We start from the raw sequence: 14,488 nt of genomic DNA on the forward strand, positions 1-14,488 counted from the left end.
GTTGGCCCTCTTCCAGTCCTCCGGCACCTCTCCAGAGCACCACGAGTGTTCATAAAGCCGTGCCAGGGGACTTGCAATGACCCCAGCCAGTTCCTTTAGGACTCTAGGGTGAAGATCATCCGGGCCGGCTGACTTAAAAACGTCCAGCCCCTCCAGAAGCTCCCTAACTAAATCCTCACTCACCCTAGGCCCAGGTGAGCCTCCCCCAGGGCCCGAAGGGGGCCCAGCAGGGAGGTGGCAGTTCTGGTCCTTACTGAGGAAGACAGAGGCAAAGAAGTTATTAAATATGTTGGCTTTGTCGTCTGACGTGACAACCAGATTCCCCGTTGCTGACCCCAGTCTAGACTGTTATTATAATTGTCAAGAGCCTGGATAAAAGTCACAAAGGCAATTGCTGCAACTTTCTCTCAACAAATCTTGGTACAACCTCTTTCAAAGGAGTAAGTTTCACTGGACTGGAGTGTCAGTACCACAACCCCTTACTACAGTTCATATCATTTTGGCTTCATGCCATTGTTCACATGGTAGTTTCTGCTGCACAAAAGCCAGCAATGAGGAAGACGATCATCCTCATGAGGTGGCCTGTTTCAGTAATAGTCTGAGCTCCTTTTCCCTGTGATTCCCCCATGATTTCCCCGGACTTTAGTTAAGGCTGGATTCTGAACATTGTTGGATAAGGCAAACTCTTCAGGACAGTTCAGTGTGAGGAATCAGTGTCTTTCATCTTTATAGTTCCATAGTCCAATGCGGACTATCGAACTATGTGTATGGGGCATTGCTAATGGTAAAAATGTCAAGAAAAATAATTTGATTCAGAGGGCTCGCCTTAAGGATGAGCCATAGAAGAGCAAAACTGTGCAGGATTTTCCAACTCAGGAAAAGTTTTGAGGTCTTGATTTTTTTTCATTCTGAATGAAAATGGAAAACAGTCTTGAATTTATTTGTTGGAAGACAAGCTTGGAGAAATTCCATTTTGCAAGAACTGAAATTGATTTTTTGTTGATTCATTGGCTGCCTAGATTTCTAGGACAAGACAAATCATTTAAGTGAAAAATGTATTGAATGGCTGTAGTGTGAGATTATGTTAGAAACGTTTGATCCAGCTGATCCATGCAAAACCTAGAAGACTGCCAATGATTTAGTAAGATAAGTGAGACTGAAGATATGTCTACATAACATCCTGGGATGCTGTGAAGTCTTTTCAAGGGTGCCGCACAACATTAGCACTGTTAGGTGTGCAAATATGATTTACAAAATTAAAACCAGAAATTTTGAATAGGACTTCATAGGTTTAAAAACATTCTGACCTGTTGTGGTCTTTCTACATTCTTTGCAAGAAAAGAATTGCTCTACTGTTTTTTATAGTAAAAAAACAAGTGAAAATTAAGATCTCACATTTTCTGAGGGGTGCCTAGAGTCTAACAAGGGGGTGTCTTCAGTTCAGAAACACTGGTCTACGCAGTAAAGTTTTTGCTCCGATAGTTTAAGTACAAGAAGCAGTATAACTATATTAGTACAGGACTCTGCCCAGGGTACTTAGACCTACTGAGAAGTAGGATATATTAGTTCAGGTGGATTGCCGTGCTTTTGCATCTGTACTTATTTTGGTACCCAAACTGTATCTCTGCTCAGCAGTGCATGGTGCCATTGTAGATATACTCAGAGATAAAATGGAAACAGAACAAACAAGAAGGTCTTGCTCATGCGCTACATTTACACAGGAACTTTTCTTACAAAATGGAGGATGACAACATGGCTTCAGCATTTGGTTTGATATACTGAGTTTTTGCAAATATTTACTGAGTGCATCATTAGTACACTATTACCTTCATCAACTAGATTCATAATCTCATCACAAAAAGATAGCCAGTTAGTTTGACAGGTTCTATTGGCATTAAATCTGATTTCCTTTGTTGTTGTTGTTATTTAATTCTTTATTGAGCCCTATATTAACCATTATTTTACTTGAGATCAATACCAAAATGACACGTCTCTAATGATACCCGGGTCATCTCATGTACCTTTTCAAATATTAACATGTTAGCTTTTTTCTAGGTTTTTGGACCTTCCTTAGATTATATCTGCATGGTAAACTTACCAAGTGCAGCAGTACTGCACACTGTGCTTCAGACTACCTCTTAAACTTGAAGCACTGTAGCTTGGGGGAGCACCAAGGTCAGGTGAATTAGCATGGGAGTTCAGTTGATCCCTGTCCTTCCTTCCCCTTTTCTTATTAGTTTAATATAGTGAACTGTCCCCGTTCTGACAGATGGAATGTAAGGTGTTGGATCAGAACCTGCCTGCAAATGGAGGTCTGAAGGAACAACTGGAAATTTGGGGGAAGTTTTGTCCCCAGTTTCAGGTTTTGGCAAAAAAATGCAAAATAATTACTACTCCCTCCCTATTTTTCACCCAGCATTTACCTGTAGCTTATAGACTGCTTTGGTTTCTCTGTCTAAAGTCCTATTGAAATACAAAATTCCTCGCTTTGGTCCAATTTCAAAGATGCCATCTGTTTCACCACTTAGTCTCAGACTATCAGCAGGTGGCTCTATTATGAACTACAGGAGAAAAAGGAGAAAGAAGTCAAGAGGTTAGTGTAAAAGAGTATTACATAACAACTTTTTCTTGGAATTCATTGTTAGCATTACTTCCAAATGGAGCTGGAGAGATGGTATTCAAGTAGTTTGCTCAACCAAAGCAGGTGTTTTTCATTTTAAATGCTTCAATGAATTGTTTTGAACTCTAGCAGGGACTAAGGGTTCTGCATCCTCCACAGCAAATATCTCCTTATAATGCTTGTTTGAAGATAAGAATGGGATGACATGACCCTCTCATCCCCCATGTATCTGTCTGTTTTCTCTGCTATGTTCCTGCCTGAAAAAATATAGCAATGGTCACTTGGAGTGACCTGCCTGTGACAAAGGGAACTTCTAAGAAGAGAGAGTTGGAGAAATGAAATGAACGATATTTACCTGAATCCAAGACAACTTTGCATTTAAGATGACCCCCCATTAATTAGATACAATACATGGAAAATATATAAATATATTTTTCCAGGTTTAGAATGTATTGCAGGGTCATCTTAAATTCACCTCCCTCCACTGCAGTTAGGGCAGCAGCAGCACAGGGGCAGGTGGGGGCGGGGGCAGGCAGCAGGGGAGACCAGTAGCCTTCCCCCTGCCCCTTCTCCCCTCCTTTCCCCCTTTGCTGCTTGCCCCACCCCCACTCCCAGTACCTGTACACCCCAGCACCTGTGCACCCTGGTGCCTGGCCCCCCAGCACCTACCTCTGCTACTACTTGCCCCCTGCTCCTGCTTGCCTCCATGCCTGTGCCTGCTGTTGCCTGCTCCCCACCACCTGCCCCCCTGCCTGTCCCTTCTACTAACTCTACCCCCTGCCACTTAACCTGCAGCTCCAGGCTGGGGCACGAAGCACATGATCACTCTAGCCATCACCTGACCATGCAGCAGTAGTTGCGGCGGTGGCAGCTCCAGCCCTGGAGCTTGGGCTGAGACTGGAGCTGGAGCTGATGCCGCATGGTTGAGAGGGGGCCAGAAGGTCCATGTGCTCTATGCCTTGGGCTGGAGCAGGGCCAGAGCCAAAGCCAAGCCGGAGGGTAAACGACAGTGCTGGGGCCAGGCAGTAGGGAAGCAGGGGATGCTGCAGGAATGCTGCAGCTGTGGTCTGACCCTGACCCCTGATCCTGGGATGGGACCAGAGTCAAGAGTCACAGCAGCCACCTGGCCTCCCTGCTTGTACTCAAATCCAAGATGAGGGGCTTTTCTCATGTTAAATGGGGGGATGGGGACCTTGTCTTGAGTTCAAGTAAATACAGTAATTGCTTGTGTTCATTCACTAGGATTATACTAATACCCATTCTAGATTTATTCTGATAAATTTTGGTTTCTTTAATTGTATGAGTTTTCAGATAATGGAAGCCTGTGGCTTTTGGGGTCGTTGATAAACTCTCCAAGATGATGATTACCTGGTATAGGTACTGAAATCCAATTGTACCTTCTTGAACGTTGAAAGTCATGTCTTGCAGAGGTCCGCTTAGATGCAGTTCCTCTGTATGCTGGCAGGCAGCCTGTAGGGAGGGTAGGGAAGGAATATGTTGGTATTAATTGTGAATAAGCAGTTGCTTGGCCTTCCCTTCACAAGAATGAAGCTTTTAAATTTATTTATTTTGCCCTAAAATAATGTGAAGTGAGCAGCCTGGGGATGGCTGGCTTGTACTGTGCCCCATCTTGTTGGTTTTTAAATGTATGTCCATTTTGAAAGTCCATGTCCTGCCTTAAAGTTTACTTCAAAACAAACAATTTAAAAAAGAAATACATTAACTAAATTCCAGATGATCGTCTTGCAAGAGTCATCACTTTGCCTGCATAAAAGGACAGAGGGGACAGACTGGCCCCTTCTATAGAGCTATACAGAAGAGGCAACGTGTAGCTGCAACACCCCAGAAGCTTCTTACTTTCCTGTCAGCTGACAGGCTAGAGGATTGAGCCTTGGTCCTGCCACTTGCTCACAGGTTTCTGAGCCAAACAGTGGGCCTTCAAAGCCTACTTCTCTACCCTTGGCAGCCATAGCAATCTGGGTAGATCCAGCAGGGGGATGTGGGACATAAGAGCTTCCTTCTTTCTTCCCTCTTCTGCCTGGCAATGTTAATCAAAATAAGCAAGTGGAAGAAGCTGAGAGCAGACAGAGGCAAGGCTTGGTAAGTCTTCAAAAGATGGTGGTTGGCTGTAAACTATCAGAGGATTATATTAAAATATTATGACATAGATTCAAAAATCAAATTCAAAATTATGAAGAATATCCTTGATAATGAATCCTTTAAACAAGCAATTTGTACATCTTGTTACTCAATTCAAGAGATTTATATTCTTTTTCTTGTGGCTTACAAGTGACTTACCATTGTGTCACTTGCTCTGATATGCCTAAAGTGCAGACTGTAAAAAAAATAGCTGTCTCATCACTCAAGAACTTGGCTGCTGAAAATTTAATGTAAACTTGCATCAGTAGCTGCTGTCTTTTTAAGGCGATTGACGTTCAGTGAACTTGGTGGTGTTCCAGTATACCCTTGTGTTCATTATGACCAAAACTCCCTTGTCCCTCGGAAACTTTGCACATGGACATGTTGTTCAGTTTTGCATCCTACCCTAATAACTCAGAGCTGTTCTTACTGTGAATCCAAAGTTGCCAAACAGAATCTGTTTTTGCAGATGTAGCTTTTGCCTACCAGAAAGCCCAGCCTAGGATTCAGCTCATCTGATTGATATTTGTATTCCCTTCTCCCTATCACTGTGGCCTTGCCTGGGCCAAAAAACCAGACCATCTATACTGACATAGCAGTATTATTACATACTACAGCCAGCTGTGCTGGTATAACTCCTGTGTAGACACTATGAGCATTTATACACACATGTTTGTCTGCTCTGACATGCTGGAAAACCCCTGGGTTGGAACAAACTTGATTAATCAAGTCTGCTCTACACACAAGCTGATGTGCCTGGCGCTGCATTGCATGCATTTGTATAAATAGCAAAATGCATGTCAGCACTGAGAAAATGGCGGTGGTGCACTTTTGAGTGAAAACACCTTTGATGTGTTTTAGTTCAAAAGTATACCGCTGTCATTTTCTCAGCATTGATGCATGTTTTGCCATTTATATAAATGCATGTGCTGCAGTGCAAGCATGTATACAAATGCCTTATATTCTAAAATAAACATGATTTTATTCTTGTAGAATAAGACTACTCTGTAATTCTACTGGTCTGTGGAGACAAGCTCTAAGGCTGTGTTCAGACGAGTATGGCCGTGCGGTATGCACCGCTGCAGACATGACTGTGGCGCCACAAACCATATGTTCAGTTGTTCTCTACACTGCAAGGGAGCAGCGTAGTGGGGGAGTCGATCCCTGGATATCCAGGGGTCAAAAAAACCTGTGCAGAAAAAAAGCAGAGTGGTGCATGCAGGAGCAGCGCATGCCACTCAAAACCAGAACCTGGCTGGCCAGAGCTATGCTCCAGCTGCTGGCCAGGCTCTGAGCAGCAGGATTGCTGCTGGTGCAGCTCCAGGAGGCTCCCAAGACCCAGGTAAGGCTTCTGAAGCCAGCCCAGTGCTGGCCCCAGCCTCCCCTACCCCACCCAGGGCAACCAGAGGACACCTGGCACAGGTGTTCCCCCAGGACAACTAGCGGCAGCACAAGGTGTCCCACTGCTAGTTGTCCTCAGGGTAATAAATTTCCATGCTCATATGGACGCAGCCTAAGAGGGTGCCTACTCTATGGCATGATTTCCACTGAAAGTGAGATCCTGTAATTTGTGGGACAATTTCACCATAGCAATTCAGACCAATATGCACAACACAGCAAAATGTACTTGCAATGACGAGTAGTGCAGTCATAGACTATACTTACAGGTTTCAAAGGGAAAAATTTAATACAGGTTATGAAAGAGGCCTTTCAAACCTCAGTATGGTTAATCAGGAAGCAACATTTGTCTTGTATCTCTAGTCAAGGACCAGTAATGTCAGATCCATGCATGCTAAGAATAACAGCGTTGTTCTGAGATGTGGGTTTGGGTGGCCTTTTGCTTGCCGCTATTTTTGGCATTCACGTCACTTGAATCTGTATGCTTCTGGAGGCCAGGGCTAGCAAGCAGCTTCCTGGAGTCCAGATGCAACATAGAAAGAACAACTCAATTTTGTGTTGGGTGGCAAAAAGCTCAGAGACGTTTATTGCCTCTTTGCCAGTACACTAGCTGGCCTCTTTAGCAATCAGCCCAACTCAATAGAATTGCCAAGGACAATGATAGCAAGACCATGTGCAAATTACACTCCCCTAGCTCATTACAAAGAAACAATCCTAGCAACACCTATATTTATACCTGAAACACTCAAGTTTTTGTGCCAATGATTATCTTTTTGCCAAAATATCTGTTTTTACTTGTCCTTTTGCCAAGTGCATACCTGGCTCCCTTCATTTCCTCTCCTATCTTAACTCCTTTCTTTGTACCAGCTTCCCTGCTCATTAGTGTGTTCTTCCTTTTCTACTCCTTTTATCAGGGCATTCGCTGATCGGAGAGGCCTATTCTTCCTAAACTGTTTCTTAGAGCCTTAGCTATGTCTTAGCAAAACCAAAGTCCCACGAATAGCCATGGATTTTGCCATTTTTCTTCACATAAGGAAACAATCTCCATGAATCCTGGGGTACTAGTCATGAAGGTATTGCTCAGAAAGATCAAAGTAAGCAGGATCTGGCCATACAGATTTTAAACTAGTTTAGGTCATTAAATAATGCTTTTGGAGGGATTTTACTCTGTCATGTTTTACAAGGTGACTTCCTTATTTTGAAAGAACAAAGGCAAACACTATATAAGCCAACTGTAGGGTTCAAAGTTTAGTTCTTGTAGCAAGGAACAGATATCTCTTCCTGTCAATTAAACTGCTTTATGTGAGCAGTAAACATTTCCAAATGCAACAAGAATGAATCACAATCTATTCATGAAACAGTAAGGGGTGAGGGATTCGCTCTTTGTCCCATTTTTGTCCAGCAGGTGCTACAATCCTGTGTAAAGTCAATGCAGTTGGTGCAGTGCAGATTCAACAGTTCTATTGTCACGGCCACTGGCAATAACAATTGGAAAGAGAAGACGTAAGATCCCAGAGTTTAATCTTGAAATAATCCTACTAAAGTCAATAGGATTAATTAAGAAGCACAGTTTATGCATGGTGCCCAGGTCTCTGTATCTCATAGGTCTGAATCAGATTTTGTTATACTTCATATTAATTGCCAATGCAAATCCGGAGCCTAACTGTCCAACTTTTATAAATATCACCAATTACTTTGACTTGACTGGTCTCTTCCAAAAGGAAAGACTATTCATATAAGCAAAAGTTATCAATTTATGCCATAGATACTTCACTGCAAATTGAATTTCATGGGAAACTGAAGGTAAGTAATATGCATGATTTAAACTACATAGCAAGGGGTGTTACAGAGCAAATAACAGCGTAGCAGGAATGTAAATTATAACACAGTAACCAGCACCAGGACACTATAAAACGTCTTCAGTGTTTGATGATTTAGTGGCTGTTTTTTAAATCTTTAATAATGCAAGTTTCAGCTATAAAAAGCAACTTAATCGCGCTATTATCAGATTCAGTTATTACAGAGAAAAATAAGGCTTTTCCCCCACACTTGTTTCAAGTTGTTCACAAAACGCTTCTTTCTGAGTGACTGATATTAATTTTAAACTTTTGAATAAAAACATAAATGTCCAGGACTTATGTCATAGTTAGTAGCATAAACACTCTATATGGAAGATGCTGCCAATTCACATGCCATTTCTGAATTACAATTTTTTCTGAATTACAGATTAAGGGCATGGATATGGCTATCGAGATTTGTTGGGGTGTTTATCAAGGAAAGGAAAACTCATGACTTACCAAATGAAATACAAGGAGGTAGAATATGTGAAGTCCATGCAGTATAAACATCTTGGTGATTTCTTGCATTTTGGCTCCTGTAAATGAATACATCTTAGTTCTAATATCTTTAGGTTATTTTACTCTTAAAATTGTTAGTTTATAATCATGAATAAAAACTAAAACTAAACTCTGGGTGATAACGGTAAAGCTCCTTAGTCCATATATAAGCAGCCATAAAATATCCTGAATTCCAAAAGAGCCAAGCACCAATGATGGCCATGGCCCTTTGGGTCCTTTGGGCTATGGACAGACATTCAAGAAGCTGGAGCTTGAACTGATTCAGCCTTTGCAAGTTAGTCTAACCTGGCTGGACTTAACCGGTTTGTAACCACACAGACATGTGGGCACATGCTTGCAGTTGCTCAGCCCAGAAGCCCGGGGGCACTAAAGCGTGCCCTCAGCTGCAGGAAAGGTGTGCTGGGGGGTGTGACCAGTCTGGGCTGAATGGGCCAGAGGAAACTTTAATTCCCCACTCCCTGTCCTACTGGCAGGGACCTGAGCTGGGTCTGCTGAGCACCCTGCTTCTGCTCATTGCTGAAGCCATGACCAGCATGGGCCCTCAGCCATCGAGGGTGTGGGGGGTGTTATTCTTCCCTCTACCACCACTGCCCCTGGGGGGCTGCAGCGCCACTGGAGGCTGAAGCAGCTTCCTTCAGCCTGGCAGTTTCAACCTGTGCTGGTCTAAAGCTGCTGGACTGAAGGGAGCTCCCCCAGCCCTAAGCAGCGCTGCACGGTGCAGCAGGTGCTGCAGCCAGAGGCGAGGGGAGAGAGTCCTGCCAGGTCAAGCCAACTTCCTCTCAACTGCTGCAGTGACTCCCCCTCCCCTTCAGCCCTGCGTCTTATGCCCCGTGCGTGGAGCTGTGGCGGCAGCCCCCAGACTGAAGCCTTCCACCCAGGTGCCTTCACCTTTCACGGCATCTGGGAGCTGGAGTCAGAGCTTCACGCGCTCCCCCACCCCAGCAGTGCGGCGTGGCACAGTGGTGGCAGCAGCAGCCTGCAGCTGCTTGTTAGCTTGAAGCCCTGGGTGCTGCACAGGGCAGGGGGCACAGCAGTGGTGGCTGGGCAGCTCAGGACCTGCCACCACCTCTGAGCTGGCCCAGGAAGCCCGCTCCCCAGCCAGCCCCCAGCTGGCGGGGCCAGATGCCCACTGGCAGGGCCCCGGGGTGTCGGGGGGGAGGTCAGGGACTGGGGTTATTCCCCCTCCCTCTAGCATCTGGTGGAGGAAACAAGGAGGGAGCTTATTCTGCCGCTCAGTGGTGGTCAGGGCTGGCAGATCTGGCTGCAGTCCCCCAGAGGCAGTGGGAGCAGAGGGGAGAATAACCCTGCTCCTTGCCCCCTCTGGCTCAGGGGTCATGCTGGCCCTTGGCTGCAGCAGCAAGGGGGAGTGCTTAGCAGACCCCACTCAGGTCCCTGCCGGTGGGACAGGAAGGGGGGAATGAAACCCCTCTCTGTCCAGACCCTGCCCCTGCCCCTGCCTGCCCCAGCTCTGGCTGGGGAGCAGAGGGGCAGGGGCAGGGCCAGCCCTGCTGGGCTGCAGCACAGAGCCCAGCCCAGACAGCATGCCGGGATGCTGGGGGACTCTGGTTTAAGTTAAACCAGGAAGGGGTCTGGGACAGATACTGCATAAACCAGCTTGAACCAAATCAGTTAAGTCTGATACTACATTCAACCAGGTTTATCTCAAACCAGTTTTGTTCATTTTGAAACTGGTGTATGTGCTTTGAACTTATGTTCTGTTACAGGTTTAAACCAGTTCCTGATCACTAGTTTATGTGTAATGTCTGTCCCTAGCCTTGAAGTGAAGGGCACTATGTAGGAACCCAAAGTTTCAAAAATCACATGTATGAAATTCTCTTCCCCTGCTATTTATATTAAAGGACAAGAACAGTTCTGTAAAAGCAGGACCACTGCAGAGTGGAAATCAGTATTGCACCAAGCAGTGTTAACCTCTTTGTCAATAATCTATGTTGCTTGGAGAATAGTGGCTTTGCCCTGAATATGTAAGTATCTATCAGTATCCAAGTCTCCTGGGAGGCTCCGAGGGGGTGAAGAATATAGTATAGGATCACAGCCCTCCACTTGTCCACAGTTTAAGGCATTTCCATCCCATTTATTTCTTTTTGTCCTTTCTTCCTTGCCCTACATGTAGGAACAATATTGCCCAATACTGTCACCAGCTTTGGCATACAAAGGTTAGACAGCATGTAGTGACACTACCCAAGACAAGGCAGATTTTACAACCCACTTACTCTTGTCAGTAGTCATTACTGATGAAAGTAGCTCCACTGACCTCACTACGGTGACTTGCATAAACAAAGACAAATTGCATATACAGAGGAAGGGAGCAAGAGTATCTCAACCTGTTTAAAATGCAGCAAACAATTTAAGTCAACATGAAAACAGCAATTTTCAGAAAACTAGAGTTTACATCAAAACTTTGTTGTCAAGTGTTGATTTTTCTTTGAAAAGCTTAAATGAAGCCTTCCTTTGAAAGGCTATTTATCCTTTCTGGCGTCAAGAAATCTAAGATATGGGCTTGGCAGTACTGAGAGGAAAAAATTTAGAAGCAGCCAAGCTCATGGAGAAGGTGTAAACTGATCTTGACTTTATCTTATTATGAGTGGGAGGTTTTTTCTCTTTTCATAAGGCAATCCTGAAAAGGGGATTGAATTTCAAATTCATGTACCATTTAGACTATGTAAAAGCACTTATGTACATGGCATAAATCCACGCAAATCTGACTAAGAAATACAGCAATATGAGTTACATTGGTTTCCTAAACCACTGTCTGGGTGTCTTATTTCTTATTACTTTCTTCTCTAAATATAATAAAAACTGTACATGTTGACAAAACTCAGGACTGAGATTTGATCAATGCTTATTTCTTCATCGTAGCCTTTTCTACCACAAGGCAGGAACAGTATGGTTACTGTATGGCTTTCCAGATTTTATGTATCGTGGCATTCTTGTGGGTCGGATCACTCTGAAACGCATTATTCCTCTGTCCATCCCCAGAAAAACCAAAACTTGTGAGATCTGAAGACAGAAAATTGCCCACTAAAGAAAGCAAAGCCTGCTTTGAATTAAATATATATATTTTAATACACACTAGGTCAGTTGGAGTTAAGAAAAGGGAGGAATACCTACCTAAACTTTTTTGTAACTAAAAAAAAAAAAAAAAGAATTTGCATCTGACTCCTGAGATCATGGTTTCACAGTTATAGATCAATAGGTATGCTCCACACTTTCTCTAAAGATATCCATAATGATTTTCTTATAGAGCCTCTGGCTAAAATAACTAAAAATTTAGCATAGCAAATATGAAAATATCTCAGCAACTTTTGTTAATAAATATTCTGTGACTGTAGACATTAATCACCTATGAAAAAACAAACTAAAAAATATCTGGTTCCACAAACATTTGTTTTAAGATTAATTTCAAAACCCATTTTAAATTTTTGTTTTAGATGGTCACATTTTCAAGTTTAAAACACTTTGCTTTGGAAAAGAGACACTAACCTGCATTAGGACAAACCACTCCCAACACAAAACCTGACATTCTTCATTTTCCAAGAAAAGAGCAAGAACAATCCATCAAGTTGCTAACATCACCCAAAAATAATCCAATCCCTTACTTCCATTTGTAAAATATCTTTCAAAGGGAGGTGGATTAGATAATACCATACCTCAAGGATGAAAATCTTGTTTCTTCATAAAATACGTATTCCCTCTTTTAGCCCTTACACTCACCTGTTGAGGTTAGTAGTGCCAAGCCTGTGCTTCTCTGCACAGTTTATGGTTTCTCAGACTCACCCAAGAGCTTGGCTCAAATATTAACTACATGGATCTGTAAATGACTAGGTGTGGCATGCCACGGAGGGAAGCAGTTTAGCTAAGTAATAATTAATTGCTCTTTCAGTATTTTCATTTCTGTATGGATAGTCTAACTGAGCTCAACTTCTCAGTGATGGTTCCAGGAGTTAAAGGCAACCAATATGTGGCTGGAAGTTGAGAAGAGAAATTTTTCTTTCTGTGAGAGAAAAAGCAGAAGTGAAACATCCTCTGGAGATAATCTGTTTCTCACTGCTAGTAATGGATCGAGCTCAAAGGACAAGAATTTGGACCTGAGAATGACCTGTCTTTGAAGCAGTTGATCAATGCATACGGAAAACACAACCCATTTACTGAGAATATTGTAGTACTAGGCTGGGACTCAGGACATTTGAAGAGCAAATGAAGTTTGGGGACATTAGAGAGAGGTTAAATCACATTAAAAATGGCCACCCAAGCTAACTTAGTTGCCCAGGTGTGGATAGTTAAATCAATCTAAGTGCAAACTGTTCAGAAGTTCAGGACAATTAGATTGGTCTAAAACTGGCTGACCTAATCTAAGTTAAGTGTACCTCACAGGTAGGGTTAACTTAGATGAGATTAGGTATTTTTAGACTGATCTAACTGTCCTGAACTTCTGTACAATTCCCAGCACAGCCTTTGAACTTCTGTACAAAGCCCAGCCGCTGCCCCCTGCCCCTGCCCTAGCCCTCCTTTCCCTACCCCCTCTCTGGCATTGGGCTATTTTTAGACCCCCCCCCCCAGCTGCTTCCCCCAGGCCCAGGTCAGTCAACTCATCCCACCCATGGACCAGCAGCCACTGCCCGGAGCCTAACCCTTCCCCCCCATTCACAAGCCGTTCCCTGTGCCATTTTTACCAGCATTTGCCAGTGCTGGGAACTGAGCAAATAAGACAGGGTAAGGGAAGGGGCAGGGGGAATGTGGGGGCTTAGTTCACCTGGGGAAGGTGTTTGTTTGAGGGTCAAGGGGCTAAAAATATCCCCTGGTTGCAGGGAGTGGAGGAGAGAGCCCCCCCATGGACCCTGCAAGCCTCCCAGATCCCACGAATCCCCCCAGTAGATCCTGCCTGTCCCCCCCAGCTCCGGCACTGCAATGACCTCTTCTTCCCCCCAAACCCTGCAATTCCCACACAGACCCCACCTGCCCCCCTGATCTCCCCCCCAGCCCCTGCCTGTCCCCCTAATTTTCATGATTTCACAGCAAATTTACAGGCTCAGTGGTCCTAAGCTAGTTAGCACCACACCTGAAAGGGACCTGGGGGGTCATAATTGACCATAAAAAGAATATGAGCCACTAGGGTGATGCTACAGTTAGCAGAGCAAAGAGTACGCATGCATATATCAACCAATGCATCTCAAGCAAAACTAAGGAAGTTATTCTTGCACTCTACTCAGCATTGGTCAGACCGCAGCTGGAGTACTGCATCCAGTTCTGGGTGCCACACTTCAAGAAGGATGTGGGGAAGCTTGAGAGAAGAGCCATTCATATGATTAGAGGCCTGAAAAGCAAGCCATATGAGGAAAGGCTGACAGATATGGGACTTTTCAGCCTAAAAGAGAGAAGAGCGGAGGGAGCAGGGTGCACGTGTGCCACACGTGTACCCACCTTACCTCTGCGGTGAAGGCAGCAGCTGCAGAGGAGACAGCAGTGGGGGCAGCAACAGCTGATTTCCCCCTAAGATAAGTGGGGTAGAGGGTACAGTGCAGCTGAAGTGGATCTGGAGGGGAAGCCCTCCAGATCCCTTTTAGCTCGCCCGACAGGGAGCCATGCTCCCGAGCCGCGCGTAGGGAGCGCGCACAAACAGTGTGTGCAAACAGGTGCGCTCTGTAGGGGCGCGCCGGCATTTGCACCAGCGTTCGCGTAAGGCAGGCATGAGGTAGCTGCCCAGAGTGGAACCTCCAGTGAGCAAAAGCAGCAGGTGTAGCTCTGCAGACATGGTGCAGACGTGGAGCACAGCTGCCAGGGGCCCCACCTGGGCACAGCCGCCTGCCATGGGCTCTTCTGAGGCCTCCACCCAGACAGAGCACATGGCGGGGTTGGTGGTCCCTTGCCCCCCTGTCTGTGGGGGGGGCTTGTTGGGGTCCTGGGGGTGGGACCTGGTGGTCCCCTTGCCTGCCCCTCCTGTGCACAACTTAGGGCC

At 44.8% G+C, this 14,488-nt stretch overlaps 1 protein-coding gene across 1 annotated transcript in view; it reads right to left on the minus strand.

The window, feature by feature from the left end:
* The window catches only part of CDH17 (cadherin 17), an 88,155-nt gene extending 79,626 nt beyond the window's left edge, over nucleotides 1-8,529 (minus strand). The window contains exons 1-3 of the mRNA XM_019527932.1: nucleotides 8,455-8,529; nucleotides 3,989-4,090; nucleotides 2,424-2,561 (exon numbers count right to left, since the gene is read on the minus strand). Coding sequence (XP_019383477.1) covers nucleotides 2,424-2,561; nucleotides 3,989-4,090; nucleotides 8,455-8,523 — 309 coding nt within the window. The 5' untranslated portion in view covers nucleotides 8,524-8,529. The remainder of the gene's footprint in view (nucleotides 1-2,423; nucleotides 2,562-3,988; nucleotides 4,091-8,454) is intronic.
* Between the last annotated feature and the right edge of the window lie 5,959 nt (nucleotides 8,530-14,488).

The sequence above is a fragment of the Gavialis gangeticus genome, unplaced genomic scaffold (assembly GCF_001723915.1).
Source record: "Gavialis gangeticus isolate Ggan-Ray unplaced genomic scaffold, GavGan_comp1, whole genome shotgun sequence".
Lineage (NCBI taxonomy): Eukaryota > Metazoa > Chordata > Crocodylia > Gavialidae > Gavialis > Gavialis gangeticus.